The sequence below is a fragment of the Mixophyes fleayi genome, chromosome 11 (genome assembly GCF_038048845.1).
Source record: "Mixophyes fleayi isolate aMixFle1 chromosome 11, aMixFle1.hap1, whole genome shotgun sequence".
Taxonomy (NCBI): Eukaryota; Metazoa; Chordata; class Amphibia; order Anura; family Limnodynastidae; genus Mixophyes; species Mixophyes fleayi.
The window spans coordinates 55,417,569-55,432,670 of record NC_134412.1 but is presented as its reverse complement, the minus strand read 5'-3'; the positions used below and the strand labels follow the sequence as shown (position 1 = coordinate 55,432,670).

Here is a 15,102-nt window from a genome sequence, read left to right as displayed (position 1 = left end):
CTACGTCACAATTATTTTTGGTCCAGTGGGAGCTACTACAGACAGGTTCGTGGGACAGCAATGGGCGCAAAATTTGCGCCATATGAGCCGACTGGGAGCAACTTAATATTTGGAGCAATAATCCATCTTCATCTCATATCCTTAAATGGTGTCGCTATATAGATGACATCTTCTGTATCTGGATAGGAGATCGCCCTGCACTTGACCGGTTCATCAGGCACATCAATGACAACAACCTCAACATTGCTTTCACTAGCAATATTAGCGACACGAGTGTAGAATTTCTTGACATGGAAATTTTCATGGAAGGTGGTTAACTTACAACACAATTTTTTTTTAAACAAATCAACTGTAATTGCTTCATTCCTACTTCAAGCAGTCACTATGCTAACTTGCTAACTGGCTTAATAACATCTCAGAACGACAGTTTACCAGACTGAGACGCAACCGCCCAAAATTGACCTATTATGACGAACAAACGTCAATCCTTAAGAATAGGTTTTTAGAAAAGAATTATGATGAGTCCATTGTAGATAAGGCATATTCTGAGTTGAGGGGAACCGAAAGAGAAGAACTTATAAAAATGAAAATGGAAAAACATAGCAGTCAAGAATTTAATGGTGAAACAACTGCCCTCCCCTTTATCACTTTATACAACAGAGATTGCAAGAAGGTAGAATCTATCCATGATAGACATCGGAACATTCTATTGGGGGACAATGAGTTGAAAAGAACCCTGCCCCCAAGACCTACATTAGTGTATAAGAAATCCGGTAATCTCAAATCCAGACTAGTGAAAAGTACTATTCCCCCAGATAAAATAGAGAAGAAAGGTACATGGCTCAATGAAAAAACAGCAGGCTACTATTATTGTAATAGATGTGCCGCCTGCAAAACCAGCAAAGTAAAAACAACAAAGGCCGTGACAATATATTCTTCATTTGTTACTGGGGAAACATTTGAGATTAAAGAGAGAATGACCTGCGATACAGTGGGAATCATCTATTTACTGGAGTGCCCATGTTCAAACAGTATGTAGGGAGGACGATTAGAAAATTATCTGTTAGAATCGTGGAACATCAAAGAAACATTAGGAACCAGTTCAAAGCCCATAGCATCCCAGAGCATTTTTCCAACTACCATGATAGTGATCTTACTTTGTTGAAGTTTGTTGGTATACAGAAAGTAGTGAGATCATGGCGAGGGGGTGATTAGACATATCTCACAGGAAGAGGCCAGGTATATATATATATATATATATATATATATATATATATATATATATATATATATTCACACTTAAAACTCTTAAACCAGGAGGTCTGAATATAGATTTTGACCTGAACACTTCCCTATGACACATGTAATGTTTAGCTTCAGTTAATCACTGGCCTATGAAGCTATCAAGGTCTCCTAATCGCCACAAATAGTTATTTTTGTGTTTGCATATTATTTTTATCTATAATGCATTTACCTAATGTCATCAGATATGGCTTTGCCTTGGCAAATATTATATCTCTAAAATAATTCTGTTCTAACTACTGCTCATTCATCTATTTATTAATATCAACAATGAGCCACTTCAAGATGGGCTGTCATCTTGTCATTCATAAGCAAACACCAATCGCAAAAGAGAGGCTTGGTTTGGACATGGGTATATTGAGAACCAGATCAGCTCAACTTCTCTACTTGCTACTACTTCATACTACCTGAGGAAGTCCATTAAGGGGTGAAACGCGTTGGAATAGACATTCAATTCATATATCCGCACCAATTTATATCTGCTACTCCTATAGACATTTCTTCTATCTGCCGGAGTAAGTCGAAGCAGCTTCCTTCTGGTTTTCACATGCGCTCCGGCCGTGAATCGAACACTATCAAGCTGGGTTTCTGAGCAGCAGCCACTGGGAGAAGACAGACACGGAGGCCAAAGCAGGGAAGGATCTGAGGATCGGAACACCAGGGATCCAGCAGACGAATAGCGGTAAGCCACTTTACTGACTGTTCTGATTGCCTATTTTGTATCAGTTAGGACTGCAACACCCATCTTCTATACTTCCTACCGGAATATGGATTTATTTTTCGCTCTGCCAATCCTGGTTATTACTATCTTATTGACATTTGGACTTGTTTAGACGAATATCTCCTTTTTTGGTCGCAAAGTGATATCAATGGACATTAGTTGTATAAGATAATAAACCTTTGTTTCAACTTACACGCAAGAGCATGTTATTCTGTTTATGCTTGAAATAAGCTGTCATTGTTTTTATTGAGTGATCACTCCATAGTTGTTTGTTTTGTTGTATTATTAGTAAATTCAATTACCAACTACTTATATACACTTTGTTCATTTGCGCCGTAGACATTCACCATTCTTTATGCCTTATGAATTGTACCTACATAAAATACATTTGGCATGCAGAACTCAGGAGAACTAGCCAATTAAAGCTTTCCTGGATGAATCATGAAAGAAGATTATTTTTTATATTTTGTATTTAATTCTATACAACTTTTAAAATAAAATATATTTACTCTACTGCCCTACCTAAAGTAAGCCTTTTTTTGTCCGTTAACAAAAAAAATGTTCAATTCAAAGTTGTGCAAGCATTATTCTCAACAAGCAAAACTGCAAGATATGTCCGGGTCACAAAGGTTAAAAATTACATCCAGTCATGATACTGTATGTTTAAATTCTGCATTTGGCAGGGCTTCGGCGACGACTGTGTTAATTCATTCTGCTCAGTGGTGTAGTTGAAAGATAATAAGGAAGAAATGATAGGGCAAAACAAATGGGGAATTCCGTATGGAACACAAAAGGCCAAATCCTGCCAGAGAAATGTGTAATATTTTGCGTCCAAATTTGGAACAAGGCATAAATTCCATGGAAACAGTTTTAGAAAATTTTCCAACCTGATGTGGTTGTATAAGGAGATTTCTCATCAATGCTGTCATTGAAAATAATGTAACTATTAGGTAGGTATTTGGGACACTGTTCCATATAAATCTATGTCTAATATTTTGTTTTATTTTAATGAAGAAGCAGTATGTTATCTCTCACTAAAATCAATACATATACGGACAATACAAAACTTGGTATAATTTAATCTAACTATAATGTTGCTGTAGGAGGACATCTACTGGTGCACTGTAGAGCTTACAAGTTGCAATGATATTAAGCTGTCTGCATCAAAGTACAGTATATTACTGGGTGGAGTACTAATTATTGATGACGAGAATTCCGACAAGAGACGTAGACAGAATTATGATAGCTGTTATAGCGACATCTACTAAATGTAGACTTACACAAAAAGTGACAGGAAAGATTTGCGAGAGAAGTTAATGCTGGCTGTGTCATTCTGCCACAAATAGGGAAAAAAAATCACAAATGCTATATACTTCTGCTATTCACAGAAACCATTTCAGCTCGAAATCTACATTTAAGCATACTTGCCAATTCTCCCGGATTGTCCGGGAGACTCCCGCATTTTGCGAGAGTCTCCCGGACGAGTGTGGCAATCTCCCTGATAGGAAGTGGGGAAAATTCAGTTTAAACGCCGCGATTCACCTGGAATCGCGGCGTTTAGCCCCGCCCCCGCTGTAAAATGACGCGATTTGCATCATTCCGTCACGGGGCGGGGCCAAAATGACGTGATTTCGCCGCCCCGCCCCCTGCACGCCCACGCCCCAGCCGGCATCTCCCGGAAAAAGAAAAAGAAATGTTGGCAAGTATGCATTTAAGCCCCTAGGGGCTAATGTTTTAAGTTTAAAAATCCACTTCATCTCTGCTCTCGAAAGAAAGGTGTCAAAATGATTTTTTTTCCCTATTTGTGCCACTTCTTACTTTATAGAGCAATGAGGAGTTGGGTAAAGGTTAAAGTCTGGTATTATGTGACTAATGATTGCCCAACATATGAAAAAAGAAAGCATAAATAATCACAGATGTTTTTGTGTATGGCATTCCTTCTCCTGTGGAATCGATCTTTTATTGATCTGAATGTCAGTTCATTTTGTCATGAATATTTACAAAAAAGTGTGGATCAATGGATTTTGTATTGACGGATGTTTCTCTCTTTTTCACTTGCATTTCCATACATACTTACCGGAGTACTCATCGATTGAATGTGAATAAAGAGAGATTCAATTATGGACACACAAGGAAGAACAAAAATGCACAATATGATTCTATGTTTTGTTTTTATAATTGTTGGAATTATCATCTATGTTTTACAAATGTATTTTTATATATATATCAAATTGTTAAAACTTTATTGTTCAACTCGCAATATACACGTACCGGAAGTACGTCATTGCACCGCTTCCTGTTCAACGGGAGTTGGAGAGGATGTGCTACGTCCAAACCTCGTTTTCATTTTAGAAAGAGTATAAAACCCGTGGAAGGAGATTTACAAATCAATTGGCCTTGAGAAAGACTCGTGGAGAGTTGAAACGCGTTGGCTACAACGTGGACCTGACTTTAACTGGAAATAGACTGGAACCTGCTTATATATTTATGCCTGATTCCTGACACAGTCTGGTACGAGTCCCTTTTATATTGTGATACATTGGAGTTGCATTTTTTTATGTGTACGGACATTTTATTACTTTTTATCTATTACATGGATGATTAAAAATATAATGCACTAGATTTTCTCCTTTCTATCATTTTTTATTGTTTATGGAGGGTACTGCAGCTCCCCAATGAAGGAAGGATGACCAAGAGAAGGGGTGCTTATTTGAAGGCTGCTTTTGAACGTAAATTCCTGTAAGCGTTATTCTCCGAATTGAAGATAAACATCTAAAACCCAGTGTGTTAGGAATTGGCGCTGAATGTATGTATACATTTGTTTTATTTGTATGTTTTCAGAGTGTGAACCCTCTTCAATTGTATACATATTAGGCAGCAGATTCCAGGAGCGCTAATAGTATTTGGTATATATTGAGTTGGCTGGATACTAAGTGACAGAGCAACGACACAAACACGCAGCAGTTCATAGCACATCTGGGAAACATTGCCACACAGCAGCAGCCGAAAAAAAAGAAAAGTGGTGCAAGATGGAATTGTCTTTGCACCCTCCCACCCACCCTTATATAAGATATTCAAAAGGACATGTACAGTTTAACAAAGCAAGCACTCCAGCGACAAGGAGTGCCATCTTTGTCGCTGAAGTTCTTGGTTTGCTCTGCCCCCCACATAACAAGCCACCAATAGCTTAACTGCCTTAAGCTCAACACTGCTGTCAATGAACTCTACATTATTAAAGCATGTCTGCTCATGCTGCATCTTTAATCTCCTTTTTTCTCTCTGGATACCTCCTTCTCATCCCTGAAGAACTGCCAAACTTACATAGACACAGGAATGGGTGTTACAATTAGAGTGGCATTACATCTGCTTCAGACAGACTGTGACACGGAACATGTGGGCAGCATGGAATCCGTCATATTGGAACACGCTGCATTGAACAGAGATTTAAACTAATACATAGATGCAGTTGAGGAGACCGTACTTAAGTTAAAATGTGACCCACCGGATGATTTCCAGGATTGTCAAAATTGTCAAAATGTTGTGCTGAGTCATCTGCCTCATCAATGGGTGTCTTTGAGTTTTGAAAAGCACATAACAGTATAGAACATGAGGGTAACTTTGGCACACAGTGGTAGCTGAAAGGAAAAGTGGTGAAAGATGGAATTGTCCTTGAGCCCTCCCACGCACCCTTATGTTGGATCTTAAAAAGGACATGCAGTTTAACAAAGCAAGCACTTCAGCGACAATGAGTGCCACTTTTGTGGCTGAAGTGCTTGGTTTGTTTTGGCCCACAGAAAATAAGCTAACAATGAGATTAAAGCACCCAAGCTAAAAGTGCTGTTAATGAACTCTACTGTGGCAAAATGTTGTTGTCATCATCCTCAGCCTCACCCTCATCGGTGTGTACATCATCCTTACACATTATTAATTCATCCCTACTGGAATCCACCATTACAGAAGTCTCTACTTTGATGTAATTGGCGGAAAAGGCCTTCCTTGTGAAAATTTTAGTTCATTTTTATGAACACCATCTTTTCCACATTTTGAGAAAGTAGCCTCCTACACTGATCGCTGACAAGGTTCCCGGCTGTGCTGAAAACTCTTTCTGAGTACACACTGGAGGGTAGGTAGCTTAGGTAGTGCAAAGCGAGGGTTGTACATGGATGTCCAAATTCCCTTTTTTTCCTCCCAGTATGTAAAGGGACTGTCTGACATGTCTATTCCTATGCTGACGTTAAAATAATCCTCCACCATCGTTTGGACGTTGATAGTAGGATCAGGTGGAGTTACAGCAAAGGTGTCACGGTTTTTGGTCAATTCTTTTAGACCAAACCAGATGTCAAAATGTTGTGCTGAGCCATCTGCACAATCCCTGTGTCTCTTGGGAAAGCTAAGTTTTTCCTAGCTGTAGTTGACTGAGAAACTGAAGTAGGAGAGGCCGTCCTGTCACATAACAATTGAGCCGTCGTCTTTCTCACCAGGAGCTCCTTGCATCTCTTGAGATCTGGGTCAGTTGGAAACAAAGAGAAGACATAGCTCTTAAACCTGATATACTTAGCATAATTGCTTTGTTTCAGCTCCTCCTTCAGTTTCTCAAGCTGCTTTTCCAAAAGTCTAATTAAGGGAATCACTTTGCTGAAGCTAGCAATGTCTGAACTCCCTTCACAGGCGGCTACTTCAAATGGTTTCAGCACCTTGCACAACACGGAAAGTATTCTCAACTGCGCTTGAGTAAAATACATCCCCCTCCTTTCCCAATGTCATGGCTTGTGGAGTAAGCGTGAATGGCTTTTCGCTGTTCCTCCATCCTCAGAAGCATATACAGGGTGGCATTCCACCTTGTTACCACTTCTTGCTTCAGTTGGTAGCAGGGCAAATTAAATTGTTCTTGTTAACTGTTGTAATCTCCTACATGCTGTTGCAGAAAACCGGAAATGGACAGATATTTTACGGGCCACAGACAGCATCTCCTGCACATGCCTGTCATTTTTCAAAAAGCTCTGCACCACCAAGTTTATTGTGTGAGCAAAACAGGGAATGTGATGGAATTCACCCAGCTGTAATGCTCTCACAATATTGAGGTCGTTATCAGAAATGACATATCCCGAGGAGAGTCCAAGCGGGATAAGCCATGTTGCAATGATATCCCTTAGTGTTTGTAACAGATTGTCAGCTGTATGCCTCTTAGTGAAGCCGCTGATACACAGAGTAGCCTGTCTCGGAAAAATGTGACATAGTTGGGTACATGCTCCTGCTGTTCGTGCTGATGAAGGCGAATCACCAACCCAGTGGGCTGTCAGTCATATAATCTTTAGTTTGCCCAGTTCCGCTTGTCCACATATCTGTGGTTAAGTGTACAGTGGGAAGAATGGCTTTTTGCAGCCCAATAATAAAATTTTTACGAACATTCTTGTACAGATGAAGAATAGCTTTTATAGTAAAATGGTGTTGTGATGGAATTTGGAGAATGGGACACAAGACCTCAATTAACTGTTTAAAACCAGCTGCATTAATAGTGGATATTTAACGCAGATCTAATACTAGCATAGTCGCAATGGTGTCTGTGATCCGCTTTGCAAATGGGTGACAGGTTTATTACTTGCCTTCTCTTGCAAAGGATTGTTTAACAGTCAATTGTTGTAAACTACTAGTAGTCTTCTACTTGGTCTGCTTCTGGGATGAAGGTCCACCCTCAGCAGCATGAGCAGCCACAGCAGTGGAACTAACGCTCAAGAATTATTCTAAGGAATCCTAGATAGTGGAGGAGTCATCCAGCATTAGCAACTTGGATGCAGGACTAACTCTGATCGCTATTGACGAGAAAGATGTTGTAAGTGTAGATTGCAGGTGCCGGGATCTAGCTGAGAAAAGGGACCTAGCTAATGCTGGACTGCTTGTTGTTATTTTTTTAGCAAAAGTTTCTGATTTTCCCAACAGCTTGCCATGAACTCGCTTCAGAAGGCGTAACATGATGATGTTTTGTCTCGTTTTCACTTCCGAGGGCGCGAGAGTACCGAGCCGGCTACATGGATCAGCGAAGTTCGAGAACCGGGCCTGACCATCTGTAGTTGTGATTTGACCTTACATTGCCCATACGCTTGTGCGTATACTGCAGTCTGTTCTGTCTGTCTACATATGGCAAGTAACGCTTAGGCAGAGCGTACTTACACTCAGATTCAAATTGAAAAGTATGTTGGTATATGCTTGGATTTGAGTACAGATGGAACTACGCTCAAGTTCTGTTTTCTCTTTTAAAGTGCAATCTGCGTTCAGGTTGTGTCTGAACATGAATCAGATCCACTTAGTCACCAATGTCTCCATATTGGTGAGGGATGCACCATAGCACAGGTGTGCACACAATAACCACTATACCACCAATGTCATCATCACAAGTTAGCCAAAAGAAAAACAACAGTTTGACACTAGATAAAAAAAAAGGTGTTATTGAATGCTTGCAAAAGAACCCACGGTGGTGAAATTCCTTTGGAATTGATTCTGCACAAAGGACCACAGTTTGGCTCACATTTATTTGTGTATTTTGTTTTATTTCATATTCACTAGCTTATCTATTTAGATTATCACTTTTATTTATATTTTTATTTATCATCTTCTATTTATATACTCTTCATCAACTTATATCCATAAGTCCCTACTTCTTCTACAATAGCATTACTGCCGGAATTGCTATAACACACACACACACACACACACACACACACACACACACACACACACACACACACACACACACACACACACACACACACACACACACACACACAGACACACTCTTGTCAATTTATCATTTTTCACCTCAACCTCTTTTTCTTTTCCTCGACTACTTCTCTTGATTCTCTCTGACCCTCCATTTATCCATTATAATTTTTCCATCCCTCATCTGTCATTCATGCTAATATGAAAATCCCTTTGGTGGTCTGGTTTGATGACTCAGTAGTGGGTTAAGGCAAAAGCACACCAGCCACCACCGCCCGCCCATCCCGAATATAATTGTGTTTAATACAAGTTCCATGGAGCGGACACTAGCGATAAAAAGTGTTGATGCAATGCCAAGTCAAATAAGGTCGGGCTCCAGGCCATCTCAGTTCAATTAAAAGTAAACTTCATTTATACTCCTTTACCTTTTCAATCACTTAAAGCTGCCATGGTTACAAGCACATCTTCTCTAACTCCTCCAGTACAATATCTTATCAGATGCTAAATGCTCTTAAATACATGATTTCCTTACTCCACCTGCACACACAAATAACATTGATTGCAGCACAGCAGATGACATTTGCCTACCCATTGTTACTGGGTACAGTGGTTCCACAGCATGTCCAGACACATGTCCACTCATGTGGAGGACCACAATGGACTGAGGATCAGAGGTTCTTGCTCATTGTCTCCTATACCAGATACTCTCTTCTTCTGCACACCATCTCTACACCAAGGGACCCTCTTCTCCATTCACCACAACATGGTTGTAAGCAACCCCCTCTCTATAGTGCATCTCCAGGCAGATGTACATATATATTCATATTCGGACACAAGTTCCTTTGCATGCTGTATCTTGCATTAAATAGCTCTGTGCATTCTCAGAAACAGACCTTGCGCCAATGAGTGCAATTGTATGCAATTCATGTCTGAACTCAAATGACACGACTGCCTACAACTTGAAGGGCAGAACGGATAAACATAGGCAATGTACAGAGGGGCATGCAGATGCAGCAGATTCAAGTCCTGAGTTGCTTTTACATGTAACTACATGAATGTGTGTCACTAGATAGCAAAAGAACATTAAGAATATGCAAGTAAGAGATAATTTAAAAATGCATTATATGTACAGTACGCATTAATAACATTCCGATTTATGTATTAAATGTTAAAAAAAATGAGACACATATTAATTATTATTTGATCTTTTTTTTATGCGTTCTGAAGGTTCTTTGAATTGCTGTGTTCTGTCTCTAAAACATACTGCAAGTAACATTTAGGCAGAGCGTACTTATAACCAGATTCAAATGAAAACATATAGTTATATATAGTTTTGATAAACTGCTGTTCCTGTGAAGTAAAAAAACGTATATTTCACTCTCCCTTCTCATGCAATAAAGATTGCGATCCCGTGTCCTCTTCTCACTTCAGTGCACCGATTGAAAAACTCGGCCATGCGCACAGACATCCAAGCAGCACTGACCGAAGGACCTGGGTCATGTGACAGGGCTAACATGCGCTCTAAAGCTGAAGAACAGTGTAGAAAACTATCAAAAACTGTCATGTACGGCAGCCTGAGCTGGCGTACATGACCGTATGTGTAAATACATTTTCAAAAGTTGTTACACTACGTTGCAGTATATAGCAGTCCCTATAGACATCTATGGGGACTGCTAGCAGCAGATATTGCGATGCACCAATAATAAATTTGCAGGGTACTTAGTTTTGCGGCTACTCCCCGAAAACTACAGTTGTTGGGGAATTTACAGGAAAATTTTTTATTAATAAATAGGCCCCTTGAAATCTCAGTAACAGTCACAACTCCAGTCCTTGGCCCAGTATGTGTTAACTTGTATAAATAAACAACTATCTACTTCTTATGTTACCTGCCTTCCAAGAAAAGGCTCTGAATATTGGCAATAGAATATTTATACAGAAATCAAGTCTCTGGTCTCAACGTACAATTAACAAGAGTAATAATGATGCAGAAATAGTTATTTAAAAAAAAATGATCACATATTGGAGGATTGAAATTATTTGTGAGCATCGGGGACACTTATCAGCTGTGTATTTTGTAGCATGCTCGATCGTTTCTATACTACAACAATGGGCGGGAGATTTATATCTCCATTCTCCACCATAACGGAGAGGTATGTACTGAATACCACTGGCTGTTGATCACAATGCGGCAGTGCTGTAGCCGGTATACACATATTTGAAAAAACCCGCGTTGTTCATTGATTCGTTAAACGCAGAGCTCGTTTGCGTGTGGGTTTGGCGAGAGATCCAATCATTAAAGGGATAAGGCTGTCGCGCGCGCATGACGTCACTATAACCGCCAAAATTAGCCTATGAGAGAGCAGTACGGTAGTATAAAAGAGACGCTCGATAGCGATCCGGAATCACAGACTGAAAGTGATACAGCGAGAACATGACAGGAAGAGGTAAAACCGGTGGAAAGACCAGAGCCAAGGCGAAGACACGATCATCTAGAGCGGGTCTTCAGTTCCCAGTCGGCCGTGTACATCGTCTGCTCCGTAAAGGCAATTATGCTGAGCGAGTCGGCGCCGGAGCTCCAGTCTACCTGGCCGCAGTGCTGGAGTACCTGACTGCTGAGATCTTGGAGCTGGCCGGTAATGCAGCACGGGACAACAAGAAGACTCGGATCATCCCCCGCCATCTGCAGCTTGCGGTCCGTAATGATGAGGAGCTGAACAAACTTCTCGGAGGGGTCACTATCGCTCAGGGCGGTGTCCTGCCCAACATCCAGGCCGTGCTGCTGCCGAAGAAGAGTTCCGGCCCCGCGACCACCTCTGGGAAAGCCTCCGGCAAAAAGGCGTCTCAGCAGTCGCAGGAGTACTGAGCCCGCAATCCCTGATACTACTCTCCAGTAACCCAAAGGCCCTTTTAAGGGCCACTCACATCTGCAAAAGAGCTAAAATCTGTATTTTCAATGTTAAATTTATTAAGTTGTTATACCATGTTTCCACATGTATGTTATAGTGATCCTTGTGTAAGGTGAGGTCCGTTTATAGATCACATTTACTAAGCGGGTAAGTTGTGTATCGCTTTATAGTAACTCTTGGTAACGTGTAGCACATGTATCTCCGACATACGAGCGGGCTATCCCGGGGCATGGCCAGGTCCCCTGAGCTGGAGCTGTAAACGTCCAGTCATCGCCCGTGTACTGGCCTCGTGTCTCCCCAGTCTCATCACCGCATAAACACGTTTTATGTGACTGCTCTGAAATCGGGACGGTGTGGATGGGGCTTAGCATGCGAAGTAAAACACGTTATTGTTTACGTTGTTTTGGCTTATTTCAAACTTATAGACCTTGTATTACAGAAGTAATTTGTTCACATGTTAATTATATAGCCGTCATACTAACACTTATCCATCTGCACTAGGGACCTTATGTTTGGTTAGCAAAGCAGAATCGAGAAACAAATTTTCACCTGCACAAACCATGTTAATGTCAGGAATACATACTGAATTTTTCTTTCATAAAGCACACAAATACTTAATAGCTTTATTTTTATATTGAAATTAAAGTTGATCTAGGACATGCTGTGTTCAAACTAAATCTGTTCTTACATTTTAAATTTAACTTCCCTCTAATGGCCATCATGGTTTTGCCAAGGTGCAAATCTGATTTACTCCTATATGGGCATCACCAGGCTCTAGGTGGCTCCATACTTTGAAATAAATCATCCAGTACATTTTTCCACCCAACTTTTTTATATTATTTCTTAAGTGTAGATAATGGTTTCAATCATCATTGAACAAACCATTAGAAAATATATATAATTTTATTTTGGTTTTTATTATATTTCAACCCAACTTTCATCCAATTTATGTATGGTAGAAGGTGTGCCCTTCAATTTGAGGGTTTTTTTCATAGCGTACTCTGGGATCATCATCAACATTTATATAGTGTCGGCAAATTGTAACACATTACAATTGGGAATAAACATTAATAAAACAATACTGTGTAATCTAGACAAAGGTAAGAGCTTACAGTCTATGGGAGTTTGAACACAAGGGCATGTGCTATATCATATTGCACATTGGACCAGCTAGAATGCAAAGGTAAAATATTGAGTGGGCTGTGTGATCAGTCACACAGCAATGTTGGTCAGAGGGTTGATGTCTTTGTTCCGTGGTGGAATGAAAGATGTAAGTGCTCACTCTAGAGGTAAGTAGCACATAAGCAAGCAGCTGGTAAATGTTTGAAGTTGAACTAGGTGCACAACTATGTGGCATAATATGAACCGGGGGCATAACTGGATTAACAAATGTTTATTTGTTGGTCCCATTACCATCAATATCATAGCATGATAAAATAAGCTATATATATATATATATATATATATATACACACATATACACAAAGTACACCTAGGCTCGCCTAGATTTTAGCCAGCACACTGAGAAAAATGTTGCCAACCCCTATTCAGGTTGCTCAGTTTATATAAAAATGTTATTTCAAAGGCTCCATTCACTTACCATTTCTATTCTGAATGTTGCTGTCTATATAAATAGCAATATAGTTATCAGACTTTCCCTCTATACACAGCCTCTGTTATCACTTGATATTCGGTAGATTTAGAGGACCCTATTTATTAATGACCGTAAACACAAACCCTTTCAATCCTTACCGCAAAGATAAGGGTTGAAAGATTGTGTGTATTTATTACAAATCTTCAACAGGAAGAGCAGTCATGAATAACTGCTGTTCCTGCAAAAACCTGTCTCCTATCTTTTCTATGGCCCCTATTGCAAAGTGACCACCTTTGGGATAGTGACTAGAAGGGAGAGCAGTAAGATGCAGTGAGGGATCCAAAGATCCCTCTACCACAATGCTCTCCCCATAGAGCAGAGCTGATAATTTACACATACAGTAATGTATGTCGGCCTCAAGATGGCGTACATTGCTCAGTAAATTTATTTTCATTCCATATTGAATTGCGGTAAATAGCTGTCCCCAAAAGACATCTATGGGTACTGCTCCGTATTTTGAATAAAAATGCAAAGCAGCAGATATCTGCTGCGATGCACTGTTGATACATTTGCACGGTACTTTGATTTGTGTCTGTTCCCGTTTTTGGGGAACTTCAATGAAAATGAGGATTAATTTGCATTTTCATATATATATGGTTTGTATTGAAGTAATACATATTTCACATTGTTGAGATAATAGCTTTCTCATCAACCCCTATGGGTCATTTGTCAAATTTCTGCAAGCAACCTAGATTCATCAGCCTGCTGAGTGTGGCTAAGGATCCTTAGTGTTGAATTGCGAGGATCAGATGCCACAGAGGACTGTGAAGACTATCTCCTCTTCTGCCTTCCTTCCCTGCAGGTTTTGTGGATGTGTGCTGTCAAAATGCTGAATAACACTAAAGCAGGACAGTTTCATTGCTGGCAATGAGGTAAAGAAGTTGCGTGTTCATATTTAAAAGTGATATTGGACATATTTAGTTGGGGTATAAGTTGCAAATGGCCTAGGTTTCCCCATGTACACATAAAATAAACACTTGGTTACTAAAAATAAACTGGAAATGTCCTAGAATCTTATAGTTTGTTACTTTATATATTTTGTATTTAATATATAGAGATGTGACAGTCAGGTAGTAAGTAACCCAGCAACATTCACAAAACATCATTATTATTATTCTTTTATTTGCCGTACAGAGTACAAACAGTAGACTATGCAGGGTGAAACAGTACTGAACAATAAACAAAAAATACCAATACTTTAGAAACTCCAGACGGGCTAATGCAGTAAAGACGGAGCAGAAGAACAGGTATGGAGGCAGGAGGGAAGAGAGCCCTGCTCATACGAGCTTACATCCTAAGGGAGAGTAAACAAAAATCAGGCACAAAGGGGAGCCAGTTGAAGCATGGGGGAGAGAAAAGGGGGGTTAGGAGGAGAGAGGGGAGAACGAGCGAAGAATATGAGGGAGTTAAGTGGATGGTTGGTAGGCTTTGAGGAACAGGTGAGTTGTAAGTGCCCATTTGAAGGAGCACAGAGTAGGAGAGAGACGGATGGAGCGAGAGAGGTCATTCGAGTGAAGGGGGGCTGACGGGAGAAGTCTTGGATTCTGCAGTGGGAAGAGGTGATGAGAGTGGAGGAGAGGCGACGGTCATTGACTGAGCGCAGGGAGCGGGCAGGAATGAATGGAGAGGAGGTTAGAGATATGGGGGCAGTAGACTGGGAGAGAGCTTTGTAAGTGATGGTAAGGAGTTTGAAAAGGATTCTGTAGGAGAAGGGGAGTCAGTATAAGGCGAGGCAGAGGAGGAGTGGCGTGAAAGGAAGATGAGTCTTGCAGCCGCATTGAGTATAGAGCGGAGGAGGGCGAGAT

The 15,102-nt window shown here is 40.4% G+C and overlaps 1 protein-coding gene across 1 annotated transcript; it reads left to right on the top strand.

Moving 5' to 3' along the window:
- Nucleotides 1-11,090: 11,090 nt before the first annotated feature.
- LOC142106784 (histone H2A-like) lies at nt 11,091-12,039 on the top strand. Its single transcript, XM_075189790.1, has one exon. It carries the CDS (start codon nt 11,169-11,171, stop codon nt 11,598-11,600), a length of 432 nt encoding a protein of 143 aa, XP_075045891.1. The 5' UTR covers nt 11,091-11,168; the 3' UTR covers nt 11,601-12,039.
- The last annotated feature ends 3,063 nt before the right edge of the window (nt 12,040-15,102 follow it).